Genomic DNA, 22,208 nt, shown 5'->3' with positions numbered 1-22,208 from the left:
AGGTGATGAAAGGCGACGGATGCCCTGCACGTGACAAAAAGCACGTGATCAGGGCGCGGCTGCCTGGCACTATTCCATAAAACACTTAGTGGCAAGCGCGCAGTCACGTGTGTGCTAGCGTGGGTAGCAGCTTGGCCAAAACTGCGATCGCAACTCGAAATCTTGATCTGGACACGAAATTGTGATCTTTGAATCCCCGGCAGCTGAGCGTCCTAACAACTCCTTCTCTCCACCCATCGACTACTATGTGAAGTCGCCAAACCACATTTCAGCGAAACAGCAGCGAGCACCACTCCGCCGCCGGTAATATTTTCCGAGAGCTATAGCCCCTGTGGCCCTGTCTCATCTTCGATTTTGCAGACCCTGCGCCGGCCTCCCCACACTTCAAGTTGCCTGGAGGACTGTGATTGTCCGCCCACGGTGCAGGTGTGCCCCCTTGGGTCTTAGCCCTTGCTGGGTTTCCAGCTCATGGCCGAGTTGGACTGCACAGGATAGGACCCACTGACGTGTTGGTACAGTAGTCGCTGCCTGCCATGGGGAGTTACCAGCCTGACCCTACCGCCGTCATGGGCGCTGCCTTTGACTACCAGCAAGGCATGCTAGACCCAGCGCTGGTCAGCAATGGCGCCGATATGACACTTTTTCCCGATGGCTTGTCCCTCGACCTGTGTGCGATTCCACCCACAACTTTCGATGAGTTGAACTTGGTTCCACACAATCTGGCCGGAGAAAACTCTGGCAAGATCGACTCGCCTGACAATAACATGCCCGCCAACAACGCCGGTGCAGGGCCTCTACCAGCTGGCCTAGCGGTACCAAGCGCCCATAATGCCGGTAGTACCCTGACCGAATTCACAAAGAGACGCAACTGGTCCCAGCGGGTCATCGAAGAGCTCAAAGATCTCATGTATATTTTAACCCCGGATGGCCGGCTTATGTACGTCTCGCCCTCGGTAAAGACTCTTACAGGCTACGACGCGGCTGAAGTCGTGGGGAAGTCTATATCGGATTTTCTGCATCCCGATGATTCCAACTTGTTCATTCAAGAATTCAACGAAAGCATTGCAACTGGAAACACTTTACGCCTCTTCCACCGATTTCGTACAGCCGAGCAGAAATTTCGAATATTCGAATGTCATGGCCACCCTCATCTCACCCACGAAGTTGGGCAGTCAGAGTTCCCGGGCTTTCCTGTCAGCCCTGCTGGAATCTGTCGAGGCTTTTTCATGATGGCAAGACCGTATCCGACCAGGAATTCGGAGCTTCTGGACTCTTTTCTTGAACACAAAATAGAAAATGTCCGACTTCAGGCTCGGATTGCCGCCTTGAAGCGGGAAGAAGCCGATGAGGCTGATGCTCCGCAAGAGCACTACCACAAACAAGCAGCCACCGCCAGCTCCCGGACACCGTCTATCTCTGCAGACATGACGCCGGCATCGCCATCTGTAACTTCCAAGCAGGATTTATTGGATTATAATAGCATGCCGCCACCCGCCAAGCCTACAGTCTCAAATATTGCTCTTACCAGGGAGGCTCTTGACGAAGCACAGGCATTTGCTCGGCCTGACAGCATCCGGGACAAGATGGCGAGATATGAAGGCTCGTCTCATGTTGACTCCATCGAGATGATGACCGGGCTACGGTACCGCGAGGGTGAGAGATCGCACGGCATATCAACTGGAGGCACTTCACCTGCTCTTATCCGCGGCGATGCGGGAATCCAAATTCCTCTCGAAAAGGCCGAGTCACGTTATTCCTACTCTGACAAAAGACAGAAGAAAGTCAAGAGCGCCGACGAATACGTCTGTACAGATTGTGGCACTCTCGACAGCCCTGAATGGCGTAAAGGTCCCAACGGACCGAAAACTCTTTGCAATGCCTGCGGTTTGCGGTGGGCGAAGAAAGAGAAGAAGAGAACCGGCGCGAGCGCCAACGTGGAAACGGCTTCTAATGTCGCGAATGTTTCCACGAACGGAGCCAATGCAGCACCAACTCCAGCGCCTTCCGGTTCTACGCCCATCAAAGAGTCGAGTTCGACTGAGTCGTGAGGCTATCAACAGAGCTGGGGGCGGTAATGAGCTACGGAGTGCGCGTGGATTCCGGATCCCTCGGATGCTGGTACATCAATCTGGGCATTTCTTGAGGGCGGCAAGCCGTCATCAGCTTTCTGCTGGTCAAAACTCTCGTCTTATCTGGTTCAATGCGTCGATGCGGCCATCTTCATCGAAGAGGACTCCGCCGGCACCAAGCTGGACATTTCGCAGGGGCTCATTGGCCCTCCGCCTGTACCAAGACGGCATTTGCCCTCATTTCCAACCACTCCGAAGTCATGACAGAACCAGAAATGCAGCAAGCCGACCGCTCAAATGCGGTTTCCGCCCAGTGGCAAAATCTTGAGTGCTTGGTGGAAGGCCTCCCGCTCCCCCTCTCCTCTCCGCCGTCCCGTCCGGCTCGTTTATCCGGGTGGGCGCCCACCCGCCACTTCCGCCGTTGGCCCACATCAACAGAACCACACGCGACAAGCCACAGCTGGTTATGTACTTCTACAACGTACAATACTAGCCACGAGGCATGCTATCCGTTTAGCCGTGATAGTAAGGTATGATGTGGCAACAAACCGGCATCTCGCATATAACTCCCTAGCAACAACACGCCTCTTCCTACACACCTATGATCACCCTACGAGATGCTGCCATGCCACGGACCGCCCGTGCCTTGTCGACCAAACCTTGTGTTGATGTAAGAGGATCTACCGCTCTCTCTTCACCTGGGGTCACTGGTTCAGCAACACCAGCACGGGACGCACGCCCCTCCCTACCCTCAAACGAACCATCTTTCGGGGATATATAACCGCATGTGCGTCAAGCACAAATACATTTGTCCGTTTCATTTGATGTCATAACGAAGACGAAACGAACACGACCACGGATACGCACACAAACACGATTGGCGATGTCTTTCCTTTGTTCCTCTTTTTCTTTCTTTGCCCTTATCTCGGCGGAGCAACGGCCATGGCAATGCCTTGAATAGAAGCCTTGAGCGGTGCTCAGATGTATTTATTTCTCTCATTTTCTAGATGTTGGCGTGGAGGTTGATCTTATGGTGACACTATTGTTGCATTGGCTCGCAAACGAAAAGCCATGGGGGCGCGCGGGTGCTGGCCGCTTGTATATTCTGCGAGATCTAACATACCATTGCTAGGTATCTAACATGCCGATCAATAGCAGATGGAGACTATGATGAGACAAAATCACGGTGTAGCACATCATTCCTGTTCAGTGCAGAGATGCCTGAGACCCAGTACCTCCCTGGTTCTGTAGCATATTACACATTGGACGTACAGGAGATCCCCTTTTCTTGACCATTTGGTCTCCGTATCATAAAATCCAACAGACTGACAGACCCCTTCAGGTTTACGGCCACTATCTCAAGTCACCGTAGAAGCGTCAACAGCATCTGGACCAATATTCTCGCCCGAAAGATCGGCCTTGGAGGCAGGTTCGTCGTCGGCCTTCCCATCTGCGTCTACTATGACGATATCCCCGTCCTGCTCTTCCGCCGACGAGCCAGCCCCGTGCTCTTGCCCTTGCGTTTGGTCCTGTTGTTTATCTGTTCTGTCTATCGCAGATGAGGTAGTGATGGTTGTGGTTGCTGACGCTGACTGTTCTGTCTCATCCACCTGCATCTGATCGACTTCAGCCTCAGCATCATCGTCGCCAGCTCCAGCAACACTGCCAGTCCTGTCCTTGAGAACAATCTCAAAATCGTCATCAGTATCCACTGCTGCGTCCCGATCTCCAGAACCAGAACCAGGCAATGTGTCCTGCTGACCAGGGAGCACTGTCTGTGCATCATTTGGATCCGTTGCATGGCGAGCAGCAGCAGCAGTATTGCCCCTATCACTGCGTTCAGCATCACCATCACCTCGCTCAATGCGGATCTGCACATCATGGCCGTCGACTCTGCCCACGTCAACGGCTCCCACGACATCGGGACCACGAGCATGAGGCACGTCGTCCTCCTCGGCGCCACCATCCATGTAGACCCCATCCTCGGTGCCGCCGGCCATTGTCCTGCTGGTATGCTGAGCGTTCCGGGCGGTCACAGGAACCACTCCGGCCTCTTGTTCCATGCGCATCAATTCGCCTTGAGTAACGGCCCCATCTGCGCGTTCGGGGACAAGTGGATCCTGTTCAACAGAGGAAGACATGCTGTTGCTGCCACTGCCTGCCATGCTGCTGTCGATTTCGCTAGGGTCATCATTATCTCCCTCCAAATGCATCGAGGAGTCCTCGCCTGCGTCTGCACCCACGATCCCATTGCGCAACCACGGTATGGGGGTCAAAAGGGCGCCGCCGAGACTTTCATCGCTGCCCAACGAGTTGTTGTCATAGCCCGTTCCGTTTCGGCCGTCCGAGTTGTTCCAGAGAATCCCGCCTCCGCCGTCGCCATTCACGCCGTTCACTAATGCGGGCGTGTCGGAGAGTGGGAATATGTCCGCGGTACTACTGACGCTGACTACCCGGTCGACTGCGCGCAGCCACGCGGGCAGCGTCTTGTAATGTTTCGTAGGATATAGCACCAGCTCTGCTAGTCGCTGGATGGTATGGGGTGGCTTTTCGGAGAACGAGGTTCGTAACGTGTGAGTCACGCTGTTGAACAGTTGGAGTAAGAGGGCGGGAAGTTCTTCGGAGGAAGTAGAAGACGCCGCATTTGTTGGGTCTTGAGACGGTGGCAGAGAGTCAGGGACACGGCTCGCTGATGAGTCCGGGAATGGAGGGACAGGAGGCAAATTCCGAACGGGTGTCGAGGGGGTTTGTGCCCTCGCACCGTTGGAGTCGCGCGGTTGAGTCGGTGAAGATGATGGTGGAGGTCGGTTGATGTTGGGATATGGGCGTGGCATGGGAAATGCGGTATATACGATCTAGACAGAAACTGTTAGATCCAGATAAGAGATATGATCCAAACAACTTGAACTGCTGGGCTTCGGATGTGAGTCGCATACCTGGTTGAGACGCTGGAGGAGAGGCTCGATCATGGAGGGCCATTTGTCACTGGTCCCCGTTAACTCTGGCCTGTCTGTGAGAAGAAAACCTGCCGGGAAGGATACGTACTAGTCCATCTCGCCATTTCGGGCAACATCTTCCAGCGTCTTTTCATCCAAGGCTGGACGATAGAAAGGACATGTCAGTGGACTTTCTCTTGCCTCGCTCTGGGGGACCATTGCTGGAACTTACCTGCAGACATCTTGTCCAGCCAAGAGATAGCCAATGTTGGATCGAATGCAGTCGCCGGGGTGATGACCTGCTACACCTGGCTCCTTCTATACAAAATTCTCATGTCATCGTGCAATGATCTCCAGCGCAAGTGTACAATGTTCAAGTTGTACAACGTACATTTGCCGCAGTTAAGCGTGAAACTTGAGGGCGCATGTGGACATTCAAGAAGGCTAGTGTCGTTAGTGGCATGTTAAGTGCGCTAGCCTGGTAGAAATTATTATAGCCACTTTTCAGGGTAAAAGCCCAGCCTAGAACTTGTTACTTCAAGTTGGCCACTACCTACAACGTAGGTAGCTACCTAGGTAGTAGTAGGCTACTGAACGCCTGACAACGGCCCAGCAAGACTGATGCCAAATTCACCCTTACTTAGGTAAATACCTGGACTTACAACGTTGTATATGGCCGTTCCAGGTATACTACTGTGTTACTAGTAGTAGCATCTGTTGTACATGGTAGTTCACAGAGGTGATATACACCCAAAGTCGTTGTACACAGCAACTTGTGAGCTTTTAGCTAGAGTACCAGGTAGCTGTATGGACCTATTAAGCGGCACCAACGGTTATACCACTGCAGTGCAGCTGCGAAAGGAGCCAACAAGGCGAACCCCACCCACGTCATGCAAGTGCCTTATGTCTCGGCCGATGTCCCTACAACTTACACTGGCAGCCGGTGTGAAGGTCGTTCAGACACTCTCAAAAGAGATCTCCTTTCCCTGCAATATATCGCGAAGGACGTAGGGCTAAGGTAAAAGTCTGGGTCGCAAGATGAGACAAACGAGGGCCTGCCTGGTAATTCTTGCAGCGAGATCTTACGTTGGGCGCAGAGCCTCCGAATCCTGCTACCACCTCACTTATTACTGAGCTGAGACTTCGCCCTCTTCTGCACGCCCTATCCGGAGCAACGCTTCATGCCGATGGAGCTGTAACCCATCGTCCGTACCTAGGTAGTCCGTCGCATAGATTACCACTGCTTTATACCTCGCAGAATGGATGCCGCTGGCGATGAAATCGAAATTGAACAGGTCTCGAAATGGGGAAAGCCAGACTCAAGTTCCCTGATCATGTTCGTCCAACAAGTCCGGGAACATCGGTTGTGACACCTGACAGGCATTCGGTCTCGAACGATTTCGATGCCTTACAGGCCAAGCGAGGGCAGGTGGCAATATTTTGATGTCCGTCCCTAATTGATCCTGGACCCGGTTGCCCGATACTTACTACCGCTGTCAACCCACACCAGTCTCAGGTTGAATATCTAAAACACCCCCGGAGTCCTGTCCTTGACTCCTTACCTGGGCCTTGTAATTCACGTCCAGAGCAGCTGTTGGAAGTCGAACAAGATTCCGTTTTACCAAGCAGACCACGGTACAAATGGCATCGACAGGCGTCGAGGGGCGGCCTCAGCTTACTATGTACAGCCGTGCCCGCGTGGTGAGGGCAAGGGCTGGTCCATCCGTGGCAGCTCTGCAGCGTGCAGCGTGCAGCTTGGGGCATGTCCAGTGCCCAATGCGCAGTGGTGACACCCAAAGCGAAAAGCCAAATTGGGGACCCTAGGCCCCGGAAAGGCGGCAGGCTAGCCGTAGCGGCCTGAAGGCACCCAATCTAGGGCACCCTAGGCTTCAGCTGGCTCGCCCGCATGAAGACGGGAGGCTGGATGAAGTCTTCGAGGACCATTCAGAGATTGAGGCTGTTCATGGGTTGCCTTTGCTGCGGCATGTACCCCGGTCTGTTATTCCTCGTATTGGACTGTCCCAGGTTGCCTTTGGCGTTGGCAACTTTCTTCAGCGTTCCTCCAGGAAGCAGGCGAGCATAGCCAAATCGAGGCTTGCACAGGAGCCGAGGGGGACGCCGTACCCGCAGTGTCCACTCCAAAGGCGCCCGTGTTCGTCCCACTCCTGTCCGACCGCGTGCTTCCAAGAGCGGTTGGTTGGATTGTTAAGTGGATAAAGGCAGACAAGCAGCAACACTGGCAGCAGTAGTAGTGTATTTGGCAGTAGTTGGCTCTCACGGACTCTCCACAGGGTGATCCCTCCAATCGTCAGCATGGCTCGACCGACCTTCCATCGTCCTCCCTCAACCTCTCTGGTTTGTTCTTTGTTCATTCACGGCACAGTAGTCCAACGTGAACTCCTTCACAGCTTCACTTCTTTGTATCGTGACTTGTCATGAATCCGGCGGGCATCTGCTGTCACTGCCATGCAGCGAGCGGCCCAGTATTAACCGTCCTTTGTCCTTGACTGCGACTGTCCGTCTGTCCAGGTTCCGGAATGACCTTATCCCCTCCGTATCGACTGTACCACCTCCAGAATTCTGCAGGCTCGGGTTGCCAATATGGAAACACTGAATGTCCCTCCGGAAGGCCTCCTGCTCAGGCATGAGGCCAAATCTGCCCAAGAAGAGAATCAGTCGAAGCAGCCTCCACAAGTCATTCGGTTGGACCTCGTCGAAGGGGTGACCAAGGAAATACTGCGTTCGTTGAAAAACAAGGACCAGGTCCGGCTTCGATGTGGGAAGACACCAGCGGTGATACTTGGCAAGAAGTCGATACCTTTGGAAAGTACTGTTGACACTTTCCCTTCGGAGTTGTTTACCCAACCGTCTGATGACAGCCGTCATCTCTACTTCTCGGGAAAGTTGAGCCACAGACTAGAAGTGCGGAAGGCAGAAGAAGACACCGCAGGCAGCGATGAGGCGCTGGCTGCACTTGAAAGTACATTGAGGTCCATCCAAGAGCAACGAGCATCGAACGAGACCAGTATCAAGGACACTGGGAGGAGTCTCGGCAAGAAGGAGAACAAATCATCGTCCTTGTTAGGACAAAGCCCTGCCCTCAGGAAGGACCATCTTCTGGGAGGGTTAGCAAGATCTACACCATCCACCCCCTTCTTGAGTGCATCGTACTCTCCCCGACAAGGACCAACTTCGGTTCCACTGTCTTCGGGACTGTCTCAAAAAGACAGAATACGTCTTGACGCCATACGCATCCCACTGGTGCATCTTCTTGCTGTCAAGCCCATGAGCCCAAAGTCGATCTGTGCCCAACTGCATTGCACAAAGGATGATTGTGAAAAGCTGCTCACCAAGGTGGCAAGAGATTGTCCACGAGGCGACGGGCTGAAGGAGCTGAAAGAAAAGAGCTATCGTGAGCTAGATGTATTCAAGTTTCCATATTGTTCTACCGAGGATCGACAGCGTGCGATTGATCATGCCATTCAGGCGTACGATCGAATGCGTGTGGATAAGAGAGACGACCTGTGGCAGCTTCTGTTGCCTCCAGAAGAGCGCGGCAAAGGCAAGGTGCTGTCGAAGCTCAATTTTGACAAGCGTGTCCCACCCAAGCCCGAACGTCAGCAGGGCGAGGACGGCAATGACAGTAAGGTTGAGGCATCTGACCCGGAGCAAGGCAGGCCAAAGGGCAAGAAGGATGCACTGGGGCTGCAGAGGAAACTGAAAGACAAAGCTGCAACAGGATCAAAGACGCCGGCAGCGAAATCGGACGCAGGCACTCCGCGCGCAGCCAGGAAAGAGACTACGCCGTCCGTAAGCAACTCGAAGTCCGCAAAATCAGACGCCAAATTCAAGTCGTCCGAACGCATAGAAGACTCAGATGAAGAAGCTGATGCAGTTGACGTTGCCAACCCGAAATCACCGGCTAAAAAGACTGCTTCAAGCTCTACTACCAACATCGCCAGGAAACCAGTGCCCGATGAGGCCAAGGCGCAGAAACCGAAGTCATCACAAAACGTTTCGCCGGCTAAGAAGTCACCTCATGGATCTTCCGCCTCAGTGTCTTCGTCCAGCGGCAGTGGAAACGAAAAGCCACGCCCTCCTGCTGCCTCGAACCCTCCAAAGTCTTTGAAACCTCAGCCAAAGGCCGACAGCACAGCGTCTCGCATTTCACCTAGGCCACGGCACAATAGTTCGCCGCAGAAACCATCTCCTCTCGGGTCATCCCCTCCCACGACTTCGACCGACGTGGACAATTCGACCTCCAGCAAAGCCTCCAACCAGTCTTCTGCTCCTTCATCTCCACCATCCGGTACAGATATGCCGCGGTCAAAAGCAGAGCGTGCTAACGGAAGCAAATATTCTCCGGTTATTGCTGACAAGACTCGAAACATGGTAGCTGGAAAAGTTAGTCCTGAGAAGGGCTCGACCAAGCGTAAAGCAGAACCAGCTGAAAACGAACGACCCGCGAAGAGGCAGCAACAGAAGCAAAAGCCCTCTAGCAACCTTGCACCACTCTCCAATGGCGCAGTTCAACATGTCAAACGTCCCTCCCCAGCTCGGGCTGAATCTGAACGCTCTTCGTCGCCAGAAAAGCCAGGCGTCAACCGCCAAGATGTCATGGAAGAAGCAAGACGCTTTCAAAAGTACTACAAGCGGTACAAGGACCTGTATGACAAGATCTCGCAGACAGACGAAAAGGATCGCGATCAAAAGGACATGGGGGATCTGTGGAGGATGCATAAACGGCTGTCGGAGATGAAGGCAGAGATCTGGGACAACTGGGACAAGGTCGAGAGGGTCGACAAGGCAAGGGAGATGGTGGCAGTATGAATAAGATTGCAGCACACTACCAGTGCAGCCGGCCAGACGAAGTGAAATGGCGAGCTGAAGCTGGATGATGATCTAAACGCAAACCAAACCGAGAATTCTGTAAGTGTCTTATGTATGAACGGCCTCCTACGAAGTGAGAAAATGAACTTTCAAATTGAGGACGAGCTACTTCAACGTGCCGTACTTTTGTACAAGACTTCCACCGCGGCAGCGTGCAGGACAATTCTTCAGATCAGACTCACATCCACCTCGTCTAGTTGTGTTTGGGATCTGACTACCACCTTGTTATCCGCTTCTTATTTGTTTGCTCTTGCACAATCCTCGCAATCCAAAGTCAAGGTTCTCATTGATTGATGACAGTCACTGGTTAACGAATTCACCATCCCAAGTTGTTCCACTTGTCGTCCAATGCACAAGCTCTTTCCTAACCGCTTGCGTTCCTACTCGGTCGAAGGCACGCAGCGCAGCATGAACTAAGTAGCTCAAAACTGAACACAGCGCCCTTGCTTCAAGAAGACGCTCCCATTCCAGTCTCACTTGAACCTGGTCTCAGCGTTGAAACCTAACTTCTTCCCAACTTTCCCATTCAAACCAACTCAACTCGACACCACTCGACACCACTCAACAACAGTTTTCCATCCCTCTCAACCCGCTTACTCTCTCCTCTCCCTCTCTGTCTCTGTCAGAGTGAGACAACACTACCTCAGCAATGGCGAAATCCAGATATCGAGAGCGCGACCGGGATACCAGTCGCCGTGCCTCGACCGCAGCTCCTCCGTCTCGAGTCCCGCTCCAGGCGCCAGCGCGTCCATCCGAGACCTCTCGACGTTTCAGCAATTTCATCGACCTCACCGAATCCGATCCATGGTCCGACCAGTCTACCAACAACCTTGGGGGAGGACCACCACCAGCAACAGCACTGGGGAGAGCAGTCAGATCTAGCACCCTTGCACCAAAAGTCACCGGCCGCGCAAGCACAGGCACCGTGGTATCTGTCCCGCAAGACCCGCGATCGAACCCGGCCTACCTATTCCAGCAACTTGCATTGCAGCGCAACCGCGCAAGCGTCAGGCCATCATTCTCAAGTAAACAAATCGAGATCGACAGCGGGGACGACACAGAAGAAGGACAAGAACTCAGACCCAAGAACTTGAAGCGAGCGGAGACTCCGACCCCGATTGCAACCAAGAAAGAGAAGAGGAACCGCCATCGCAATTCCAAGACTAAGGTGAGAAAGGCGCAAGAAGAAGAAGTAGAGGCAGAGGCACCCGTCGTCGAAGCCAGTGGCGCGGCGAAGCTCGATGGAAACAAGCACAAGCAGAAGAAAGGGAAAGAGAAAGAGAACAGTATTACTGCTATTCTCCACAACAATATCAACAAGCAGCCAGACGAAACCAAGACCGACACGACCATCCACAAGAAGTCCAAGAAGTCCAAGAAATCAAAGGCACAGTCGAAGCATGATGGCAGTGTGCCAGTGGTTGACCTCGAGAACACCGACAGAGTCACAAACACAAGTACAGCCACGATCAGCAAGAAGGACATGATCAAGATCAAACGCGAGCCTCGATCTCCCGAACCAGGTATGTTACGATCAACAACACGTGTTGCATATGGCATATCGCATTACATCTTGCTATACCCGTACCAGTTCAATTCCAGTCCTTGACTGTTCTTTTTGCCGAGATATACTAACAAATGACTCAACTCTCCCCAGTTCTGCCGCCGACACCCTCTCCTCCACCACCATCTCAAGTTCAATCCCGATCCGAGTCTCGCAAACGAAAGCGCGAAACCGCCATCGCCAGCACGGCCGCCACCGTCTCTACCGACTCCACCACAGTCACCGACGATGATGACGGCGATGACGATGACAAGAGACCTCCTGTGAAAGTTTCAAAAAAGACAAAAAAGACAAAAACTATTGTCCAAGCCGAATCCAGTGGTAAATCTAGCAAAGCTGCAGAAATCGAATCCATCGCCATCGCCAAACTCCGCGAAAGTTTACCTTCCGTCCGAATCACCCGCGTGACACGCGACTTGCAGCGCGAATTTGATGGAGTCAATCCGACAGATGTGGCCGTCCTCGTCACGGCTGCTCGAGAGACGATTATTGATCTGGCTAGACAGCAGGTTGAGCAGACGGAGCAGTCGTACCAGATGATCCAGGCCGAGTTGTTGAGGATGTTGAAGAAGCAGAATGAGAGATTGGAGCGGTTGGAGGGGAAGAAAAAGAACAAACATGGATCCGCCGGGAGAGGGGCAGGACTAGCAGCCGAGGATGAGACTGCGAATGAAGACGATGAAGACGATGAAAGTGAAGAAGGTGACGATGCGATGATCGGTCGACAACGGCCTGATACTTGTGCGTCGAATTGATTGTGCAGCGCATGTCAATGTCAGCAGCCGAGTTGATGTCAACTTCTCGGATACCGGTTGGGTAATCTGGATTGAAGGTGAAGTTGGGCTTGGGCTTGGGGTGTGAAGCATCTGCGGTGGCGTCGGGATACTGACTGTCACTGCGTGATGCGATACACCCGCTACTGGAGTCGAATCGTCAAGGTCGCGTGCAGTGAGTGGTAACTGACTTGTTTTGTATGAGTTGTTCTGGGCTGTCTTGAGCCATCTGGACCGAGCGGGTCAACCTGATGGCCTTGATGTGCTTGGTACCAGGTACTTACTTGGCCGAGACTGAAGCTTTTAATTCAAGGCACCTACTGTCTGTATGTACCTAGATGCTAGGTAAGGTTGAGTCGAAAGTGGAACTTTTTTCGAAACAAAAGTTATTACTGCATTTCTGTGTTCATCTTCTCTTGATCGCTTCCCTTCCTTTCGTCTTCCCTCCCTCATCTGCCCCTATGTCTCTCTGCTCGGTCCAGCCTTGCCTCTTTTTACTTCTTTTCTTGTTGCCGTTATCACGACAAAGTCCAATTCCCACTCCAAACCTTCCCACCCAAAGCCCCCTCCAAGCCAACGACATTCCACGTCTTTGCAACAGAATCATAGGAGCCATTTGCCACGACCTGACCATTGATCTTGACCTCATTGGTCGCCGGCGCACTCAAGACGCCCAGAACAGTGATGTTTGCCAACGGCAGGTCCAAGCCAGTATAGTTGCCCTGGACCGTAACATTGAGAGACGGCGAAGCTGTTCCTCCTGCTCCCGTTCCAGTTGACCCCGATGAAAAAGTGAAATTGACCAGCTTAGTAGCATTAGGCGCCACCGACTCCCCATCATCCAGATACAACGACCCCGAAGCGGAGCCGTCAACACCAGGCGCAACAATGAGCGACCAGCTCGTATTCCGGGCCGCTCGCGTCGTCAGGGCCATCTGCTGCGTAGCCAGCACGACGCCGCCGCGGATAAAAACGGGGATATGACCCAGTGGAGCGTCGATGGTGACATTTTTGTCGTTTGCTCCTGCTGGTTTAGCAACTGGCGTCTTATTGTACCAGTCGTAGTAGACATCGGTGCCCTCGACGAGTCCCGGAAACACACCGTCGACACTGGTAGCGCCTTGCGTGAGGACCGGGGTGACGAGAATCGAGGGTCCCAAAAAGAATTGACGGTCCGCATCTGCGAGTGTCGGGTCATGTGGGAACTCCCAGGCCAAGGCGCGCATGACGGTGTCGCCTCGCGTATGGGCGTAGTAGAACAAAGTGTACAAGTACGGCAGGAGCTGGAACCGTACGTTCATGGCGACTTTGGTCGCGTCCGCCACGCTGCTCCAGACATAGGCCTCCTGCGGATTCGCAGACAGAGTATTGTGGTTTCGATAGAAGGGGAAAAAAGCACTCAGTTGCATCCATCGATTGCATAACTCCTCGTCGCTGTTGCCGTTGAATCCACATGTGTCGACGCCGAACATGGGGATGCCGAACAAGGAAAAACTCAGGGCTTGTGGGATCGAGAAGTACATGTAGTAAAACTTGGCGGTGTTGTCGCCGCCCCAGTGGCCTGCGACTGTGCCGGAGCCTGCGAATGTTGATCGGCCGATTATGAAGGGTCGTAATCCGGGTCTTGCGGCCAGAAGGGCTGCGTATGTCGCTTGCAGGATCTGGTGGCCGAACAGATTGTGCACGTCGTACTCCTGAATTCCGTTGTGGTGCGTTGCGTTGGGCGAGACGGCGTGGACTGCCAGGTCGCCTTGGACGTGGTTGATCACGTAGGGTGGATGGTTGACGTTGCGTTGGCCTGGGGTGGGCGTCGTTCGAAGATAGCTTGTTGAGGAGGAAGACGAGGATTCGCTGGTTGATGCACTCGTCGTTGCTGTCGCTGTCGCGGTTGCGGTGTCAGTTGCAGTCGCACTGCTTGAGGCCGTTGCGGTCAATGTAGCTGAAGCTTGAGATTCCGACGCCGATGAAGCCGATGCCGCTTCCGTCGCGTTTGTCAGGTTGAAGCCCTCTGGATAATCGTAGATAACATTGCCTGGTTCACCGGGCAGTTTGAACGGCGGATGGACAGGGTTGAGTGACAAGTTCCCACTGCCACAACTGCCGACGCAGAAGGACGACACTTCGCTCATGTCGATCCAGGCGCCGTCGATGGGCAGTTTCTGATGCCAAGTCACCATTTGATTCTTCCACCATGCCTGCGCGACCGACGTCAACCAGTCCGGAAAGGCGGTGTATCCGGGCCACACGGCGCCGATGTACAGAGACCCGTCGGGGTTAAGCAGAAATGAACCGGTTTCATTGCCGTCGGTGAACGGTTGGTATGCGTCGCTGGAGTTGTCCGGGTTCGGGACGTAGATGGCACTGTCGATGATGGGCACGTAATGCTGCCCTCGGTCGTGGAGACGTTGCAGAAAAGCCGTGCCATCCGAATAATTGAAACGGATGGGGTCGTTGTCAAAGTCCCGATATTCCTTCATGTAGTCGATGTCGTTCCAAATCGTCTCTAGCGGGATTCCGAAGCGTTCGTAAGTGTCGACGACTTCCTCGGTGACGGACCAGTTCTGGTATCCCCAGCGGCACTGATGGAAGCCGAAGCCCCAGTAGTTTTGTAGGACTGGCTTGCCAATGACATCGAGATACTGGTGCGTGACATCGGGCTGTGTGGGCCCGGAGAAGAAGTATAGGTCGATACTACCACCCAACGTCCTCCAAGTGACATTTGTATGACGCATCAAGACCTCCATTCCATGGGCATTCCGGAAGTAGACTCCATGGCTGGAAGATGTGTAATTGCCCGTCGCATTGCTAGCGTCAAGTGGCTCCGTCGCCAGAGAGGTGGTGTTGTCGTCCCCGAGCTCGAAATACTTGGTTTGCAAGTAGAACGGATGGCTGCCGTAGATATTGTAGTCGATGGGATCGCCTACGTCTGCAGCGTAGATGGTCCGAGTGAGGTTGTTGCCGAGTCTAAGAGCATGGATGACTTCGCCGAGACCATAGAGATTGTAATTTTCCTCTTGGTGCGTGACTAATTCGATGAACTGGTTTTCGAATACCAGCTTAGTCCCTGTGGTCGAGAACAAGACGTCGCCGGTGCTGTTTCTAGTGACATTGAAACCGAACCCGCTGTTGGGGGTGTTGGCCCATGTAAAGGTGAGGTCGCTCGTCGTCTGCTGGCCGCTCTCCTGTCCCGGAGCAGCCACATAGTCGCTGGACAGGAGATACCAGCTCTCGTTCTGCGAGCTAACATAGGACGGTTGGATGTTGATGTGCAGTCTAGCATTGGTTTGGTACTCCACTGTCAGGTCCAGATCGCTAACATCCGTACCATAAAGATTGCAAGCAGAGCCCGCTAGCGTCAAGTGCGCCGTCAGACCCGATGAAGACGTCTTGACATCGCTCGCCGTATAGCCTGGACATTTGTCCTGAGCATTCGGGGCTGTCGGGTCGTTGATGTTGGGTAACAGAGTTGCACCCTCATCCACGCTTTCAGGTAATGTGAATTGTGCAGGATATGCCGTCGTCACCGAGGCCGTAGAGGCAACAGTGGAAGTGGCCGATGATTGAGCTTTGGCAAGACATGGAGCGAGAAGAAGGCCCGACAGCAGGGCCGGTGACAACATGTTGCCGGTTTCGTCGGAGCAGCCTTGCTCGACCGGCGTGATTTGCTGGACAGCCGACTGAAGCCTGAAGACAATAGTGAGCTGCCGGTCCGATAGAGGCCGTGGAGTATCAGTGTTCTGTCGTCAGACACGGAGGATAAACAGCAGCAATAAACAATCAGCTAGCCTGACATCAAGTACCCCTACTGGTGCGGGAGTATTCAATGTTTGACAAAGTCAGAGCAGCCCGGAAGAGAGACCAGGCACGATACTCTAAATCATGGAGCCAGGTAATGAAGCGCGCAGGAAGTAACAACGCAAGCACATGGGCTTAAATAGTAGACAGTGTAAGGTACCTCCGGGAAGTACCTAGGTAGGCAGGTAGGTAGAAGGTAGCTGTGTATCCATGGACACGCGCAGCATTGCTCGGACTCTCGGAGGCACTCACCATGCAGACGACGACACCAACCAACCTATCTTCAAGAAGGCATAGACCGCCAGGCAAAAGAGGAGCACGATGCAGCAGCACAGCGTCGTACCCCGGGTCATTGTCCGCAGCATGGGTTTGCGGACAGGCTTCTCTTTGGCCATCATGACCGACGGTAACATTGTTCCACCCCAGTTTCTCCTCTAAGAAGCTCTCATCCTGGTTCGTCGCGCCCTCGTCACCAAGGATGGTGGATCCCAACCTGAACCTATTTTGTTCGCCTGACCCCGGCAAATGCTGGAGTGCGGGCGTCCGATTGTAACCTTCTGGAAGGTGTCGAAGCGGTCGGTGACTTGAAGACGCCGAGCCAGGTTGGAGATGCAGGTGGAGAAGATCGACCTCACTACAACTGTGCTATACTTGTAGTAACCGCATACTGCGTGCTGTCCCGACATGTACTTAGCAGTAGTCGAATTGGTGAGATAGTAGTAGTGCCCGTGGGGTGAAGTTTGACAGCGGGAGAAATCACATCTCCATGGCACTAGCGGCCACCAGACAAGACCTACTATGACAGTAGTAGTAGTTGAACCGCGCGGATCCGTCCGGGGTCATGCTGTAAAAAAGAGGAGAGACAGAAGCTCTTCACGTACAAAGAGACCTGGAACAGCAGGGACCAGAGGGCGGACCATCAACAGCTAACGGAACCGATAGAAGGATGTACTTGGAGTTGCGGTCGCTGGATTGAGTAGAGAATATATTGCGGCTTACCCACCTACCAGCTCTACTGACTACCCAGTTAGTATCTTATTCGAATACAGCACAGTCGGCCAAGTAAGCATAAACCCGGCCTTGGAAGCTCCATCACTGCCATGCATCATGACGCCGTTCGCCAAAGACAATCTGCCAGGGCGCGACAGGGGGAAAGTCTGAAGATCAAGTAGAGTATCACCGAGCGATAGACCGAGATACCCTCAACCCGCCAGCAACGACCATAACTCCCTACCATCAAAACAGCTACTAGTAACACCGCATCGAGACGAGACACAGAGGACCGTGGCTCCGTCACTCACTATTCCATCCTTACGTTACTAGACAACGTGGAGCGATTTATGTTCTTCGTTCTTTACTTCAACTTCTCATACAAATGCTATGTAGGGGGTATCCCAGGCGGCAATCTTCAGTCTTCGCAAAGGCAAAGCATGGCAAAGCGGATAGCAACCAGAGACCAGTCCTCGGTGCCAAAACGGCGGTGCTCGACTCAAGTTTGGCTGTCCTCTCCACTCCACGGCAGGAAAAAGAAAACGTCAATCTCGTCGACCTGACTCCGTCCCAAAAAGACTCGGAAGACAAAAAGGTCATTCAATAACTCGTGTCCGCCCGAGCAAAGCGATAACGACAGCAGGAAAAAGTATCTGCTGATTTGAGAATAAGTAAAATCCCAGGCCCGGCACAACGAAGAAGAAAATGCGGATGCTGGCCAACAATTAATCATTACAAGAGAATCCTCCCCACACGGTTACCAGACCTCGTCGACCAGGTACAAAACTTCCTGGGCCGACCTCTGCTCACCTGGCCAACCAATCTCTTCCCCACCATCAGTAACCATCAGCTGGAGCTCGGCGACGTCGAAAGAAATCTTGCACCTTTTTCACCGCCCCAGAACGGCCGCCGTGATGAGTAGGTCCGTGATCACGGTCGTAGGCCTCATTAAATCGGCGGTTGTTCTTGACAAGCACCACCCGTCCTGATCGCCCCTGTTGCATTGACGGCCGACTGACAGCTGCTTCGCTCATTTCAGGATACTGAGACATCATCTGAGACATCGGTTCACTCTGTTGACGTTGATGGTTCCGGCCTTGCCCTGGAGGAGAATATACCCCAGTGCCCCCATAAACGTCATTCGACGGCTGTGTTGGCCCTACTCTTGGAGATTGATACTGTTGCTGCGGAGGCCGAGAGTAGTTGTTATACGCAACGGGCCTCGATGACTCTTGCTGTCCGTCCGTATTAGACACTTGTCGGGCCGCGTGTTCGTGGCCTGTCGCGGGGCGACTCGAAGCAGGCTGCACATGTCGGTCGCCGCGCGGACTCGCAGACGGGGCTACCGTTTCGTCCTTGGAGCCACCCATCAGACCCTTGAATGACAGCGAGTTAGGAATAAGTGAAAATCGTCGTACCGGCTTCTCTGTCTGAGTTTCCAAATCAGTGCTCCTCTTCTTCCCCAGCCCAAACGAGAACGATCGCTTCGAGTCAGTCGACATGCGAGGTGCCGCATCCGATGGATATTCCCTCATACTGGTTGGAGGATACTTGCGGCCGTTCTTTTGTCGCTCGGGATCTCTCTTTGCCACCGAGTTGGACCGGCCAAATAGTCTTTCGCCGAGCCCGCTCAACGTGCTTGACCGGCGATGATGTGTAGCTTTCTGAGCGGGCTGTGGGTCAGGCGCCGGCATAGGGGTCGTCATCGGTTGTCCTATCGAGTTCTGCGCTCCCGACTGTGGAATCGGCCCGGAGATGTTGTAGCCTCTGACCGGCTTCGCGGGTTGCGTGACTCGACCCTGCACGTTGGTAGCAGCAACTGTCGGCGCGACTGGTTGTCCGTATGATCCGCGGGATGGCAGACGAAGATCAGACCGCGTATTGGTAGGACCACTAGTAGAGGTGATAGACCCCTGAGTGCTCGGTCTGGTCACGTATTGACCGCCGTGAGTTGCGTTGGGACTTGCGCCAAAGGCACTAGTAGAATCAGAAACCGACCTTGGAATATCACGACCTGGCCGGACGGGTGATGACATCTTATCGTGAGTCGAGGACTGTGTTCTCCGCTGTGTGCCCTCGACTGGCGGGTCATGAGGTAACGGTTTGGACAGAGACGTTGCCGGTGCGTAACCAGCATTGACTGCTTGTTCGGCTCCGCTACGGCTCGCCGACGGCGCCACGGCGGCTGTGCTTTGTACACGAGCTGTATGGGTCTGAGGTGGCACATACTCCGGTTGCAAGGTATGGCGGGCAGTGCGATCACGACGAGAGCTGGTGGAAGATTCGTCAACATCGTGCAGTAATCCTTCGGGGGTGCGAGACAAAAGGCCAGGCGAAGAAGTCCCTCCGGTTCTCGATGGGCCTTCCCGGACAGATGCGCTTCGGTTCAGAGGTGGTGGCTCGTCTTCTTGGTCAGGTCAGCAGCTGTCTTCCTACCTCAATTGTGAGTGACTTACCGGCCGGAACAGCAGTATGCGCAATATCGGCGACATTGGTGGTACTACTGGTAATGTGAGAGACCACATGGTGGTAATCACTCAACCAACTGTGACGAGCAACTTCGAACAAATCGGCGCGCTTTCGTGGATCGGGAACTAGAATCCGCCGCAGAAGATCTCGCGCATGTGGAGTGACGTACTCAGGGAAGGTCAACGGCGTCGTGGTGATGTACTTGTACAAAAGATTGATATTATCACCCTCGGGGTTTGCAGGGTCGTCGTCAAAAGGCAGGTATCCGGCCAGCATAGCGTACTGGCATCGTGTCAGAATTCAACAGGCCCTCGATCAGCAGCTTCACTTACCAGAATGACACCACAACTCCACACGTCCACCTTTCTGCCTGTGTACAAGGAATCACTCACAACCAGTTCGGGGGCGGCATAGCAAGGACTACCGCAGCTGGTCTGCATCAAGTCGCCCCTCCTCATTCCACGGGCATCAAGCCGATCGAGTTTGAACTTGCGTACAAACTCCTTGTTACCAAGGTTGTACTCAATTTCGTCCGACAGCTCGTCTTTCGGATCGAAGGTGTTAGCAAACCCAAAATCCGTGATGATGATGTTCCGGTTCTGGTCTAAAAGCAGGTTTTCCAGCTTGAGATCTCGGTGCACAATGCCTTTCTTGTGCAAGTACCCAACTCCTGAAACAAGCTGAGCAAACAATCGTCTGGCCGCCGGATCTTTGAGGTAGCGATGATTGAGAATGTAATCGAACAGCTCGCCTCCTGATGCATATTCTAGAATGATGCCAATATGTCGTTCTGTTTCCACCATCTCGTGCAGTCGGACAATGTTGGGATGCGCCAAATCGCGCAAGATAGAGATTTCGCGATAGATCTTAGGCAGTCGCGTCGGGTTAGAGGCCACCGTTTCCCTCCGAATCAACTTGATGGCCACCTGAGTGCTTCCATCTTTCTTCCAACCCAGTTTGACTTTGCCGAATTCCCCTTCACCTAGAGTTTGTCCAAGCATGTAGTCGCCAAACTGTACTTCTTTCCTTCGAGCTTTGGAATAGTCTTGCCGCCGCGCCGGTCCAGGGGCGGGCAGAACATCATCGGAAGCTACGTCAGCAATTGCAGTGTCGCTGATTGGGGCGGGCTGCGCTTCTGCAACTCGCTCTTGCAGTCGTTCTTCATCAACCTGAGGGTCTGACACGACGAGTCGATTGATCACCTCGCTGTGTTCGCGCACCAAAGGCGCAGGTGCCGTCGTCGAGAGCATGGCCGCTTCGGAACGACTTTGGGACGGGGAATTGTGCTCACTTCTTTCTTTCGTGCTTGCGGCTCGCTGTGGACCATCGGGGCTTGCAGGGCCTTTTCTTCGGCTACGTGCAGCAGATGCGGCCGCCGTGGCTGTATCGTCCCGTGGCCTGTCTCGCGTTCCTTCGTTGTAATCTCCGACATGGTTTTGAACTCGACTTGTCTGTGCGTCCGAATTATTCTGCCTCGTATGCCTTGACCCCGCGGGTCTCGCTTCCGATGAGGTAGAGACAGAGTGCGCTTGATTGCGAGGATAACCTTGTTGTTGTGACGAAGTTCTCGGTGGCGGTACGGGGGCTCCGTCGTATTGATCATGTGCAGCAGATTGGTTTCGATAATGATAAGGGAGGGTGGTGGTTTGCGCATGGTAGGGGGCAGTAATAATGGGGGGCTCTTGTGCCTGAGTATTGTATCCCAAGTCATCGCCGGCGTTGTGTGTAGAATGTTGATAAACGCCAGAAGCTGGATCTGTCCTCCACGGGTTCTGGTACGTTCCTGTTGCGACCTCGGACTGGTCGTTGTAGTAGCCCTCCACATCTCGATCTTGCTGCTCGCTGTACTGGCCATCGCTGGGTGAGGAATAGGCGGAAGAGGTAGGTATGTGGTAAGGGCCAGGAGGCTGCATCATGTCCATTGACATCTTGTCTCTGCCTCGGCCGTGGGCTCGACCAAGAACGCTCGAATTAAAAGCACGGGCAGCTTGGAGTAGTGATGTTTCCGCTGCGGCGAGAGCGTATGCTGCGGTTCAGGAACTTGATGTCAAAGTCACTACTTCGATCGTCGTGTTAAGCAAGTGGTGGAAGGGATGATTCGACCTGCCACTCACCAGACGCTCTCTGCCTCTGCATCCACTAAGGTAGAATCTTTTTAGGCAACCGATCATAAGCGACGCGAACCACCCGTTCAATGTCGTACAAAACAAGTAATGTTGTTGCCCTGGAGTGAAGTTGATTGTTGTTCCCAGCGTGAAGCACGGTTGGGTGCACAACTGTATCCGTCTTCTCTCAAACAACCCGGTATGAATTTCAGAGCAAGGGCAGACGCCGAACCTGCGACGTCTACAAAGGGCACCGGGTCAGGCGGCGAATGCGTGGCAGACTGAAGCCAACCATCAACAAACACGAATGAAGGTATCGGATTCCGGCGTAGACAGGAGGCTCGCAGGCATGGCGGAGAACGGCTGAGGTTGCGGGTTCAATCGAGGCCGAGCGAAAGGAGAGTGGTCGTGGCGCGTCGAGATGGCTTTGGGCTTAGATCCAACTTGAAATCGAACTTCACTGGCCCGCAGAGATTCGATCAAGACGGTCGGCGGAGAGCTGATGCGGTGGTGAACAAGGTAAAGGTATTCGGTACGTAGGATTTGGGATGGGATTATGGGAAAGGTGTCTATCTAGCACTGCACGTACAGTAGGCTGAGCCCATGTTTGCTTGCAG

General features: G+C 53.7%; 6 protein-coding genes across 6 annotated transcripts; 3 read left to right on the top strand and 3 right to left on the bottom strand.

Moving 5' to 3' along the window:
* Nucleotides 1-182: 182 nt before the first annotated feature.
* On the top strand, nucleotides 183-3,417 carry HMPREF1120_04504 (uncharacterized protein). The gene is made up of 2 exons (XM_009158635.1): nucleotides 183-426; nucleotides 519-3,417. Exon 2 carries the CDS (start codon nucleotides 534-536, stop codon nucleotides 2,046-2,048), a length of 1,515 nt encoding a protein of 504 aa, XP_009156883.1. The 5' UTR covers nucleotides 183-426; nucleotides 519-533; the 3' UTR covers nucleotides 2,049-3,417.
* Nucleotides 3,418-3,427: 10 nt separating this feature from the next.
* HMPREF1120_04503 (uncharacterized protein) lies at nucleotides 3,428-5,247 on the bottom strand (the record flags this gene model as incomplete). The annotated part of the gene is made up of 4 exons (XM_009158634.1): nucleotides 3,428-4,924; nucleotides 5,006-5,054; nucleotides 5,115-5,166; nucleotides 5,238-5,247. The coding sequence occupies 4 exons, from the start codon at nucleotides 5,245-5,247 to the stop codon at nucleotides 3,428-3,430; spliced, it is 1,608 nt and encodes a 535-aa protein (XP_009156882.1).
* Nucleotides 5,248-7,606: 2,359 nt separating this feature from the next.
* HMPREF1120_04502 (uncharacterized protein) lies at nucleotides 7,607-9,835 on the top strand (the record flags this gene model as incomplete). Its single annotated transcript, XM_009158633.1, has 1 exon — nucleotides 7,607-9,835. The coding sequence occupies one exon, from the start codon at nucleotides 7,607-7,609 to the stop codon at nucleotides 9,833-9,835; it is 2,229 nt and encodes a 742-aa protein (XP_009156881.1).
* A 709-nt stretch (nucleotides 9,836-10,544) lies between these two features.
* On the top strand, nucleotides 10,545-12,214 carry HMPREF1120_04501 (uncharacterized protein; the record flags this gene model as incomplete). Its single annotated transcript, XM_009158632.1, has 2 exons — nucleotides 10,545-11,418; nucleotides 11,553-12,214. 2 exons carry the CDS (start codon nucleotides 10,545-10,547, stop codon nucleotides 12,212-12,214), a joined length of 1,536 nt encoding a protein of 511 aa, XP_009156880.1.
* Nucleotides 12,215-12,750: 536 nt separating this feature from the next.
* On the bottom strand, nucleotides 12,751-15,852 carry HMPREF1120_04500 (alpha-glucosidase; the record flags this gene model as incomplete). The annotated part of the gene is made up of 1 exon (XM_009158631.1): nucleotides 12,751-15,852. The coding sequence occupies one exon, from the start codon at nucleotides 15,850-15,852 to the stop codon at nucleotides 12,751-12,753; it is 3,102 nt and encodes a 1,033-aa protein (XP_009156879.1).
* A 2,001-nt stretch (nucleotides 15,853-17,853) lies between these two features.
* Nucleotides 17,854-21,414, bottom strand: HMPREF1120_04499 (protein-serine/threonine kinase; the record flags this gene model as incomplete). Its single annotated transcript, XM_009158630.1, has 3 exons — nucleotides 17,854-19,424; nucleotides 19,474-19,768; nucleotides 19,819-21,414. 3 exons carry the CDS (start codon nucleotides 21,412-21,414, stop codon nucleotides 17,854-17,856), a joined length of 3,462 nt encoding a protein of 1,153 aa, XP_009156878.1.
* Between the last annotated feature and the right edge of the window lie 794 nt (nucleotides 21,415-22,208).

This window comes from Exophiala dermatitidis (assembly GCF_000230625.1).
Source record: "Exophiala dermatitidis NIH/UT8656 unplaced genomic scaffold supercont1.4, whole genome shotgun sequence".
Taxonomy (NCBI): domain Eukaryota; kingdom Fungi; phylum Ascomycota; class Eurotiomycetes; order Chaetothyriales; family Herpotrichiellaceae; genus Exophiala; species Exophiala dermatitidis.
The sequence above is the reverse complement of the archived record's forward strand: the minus strand, read 5'-3'. Positions and strand labels throughout refer to the sequence as shown.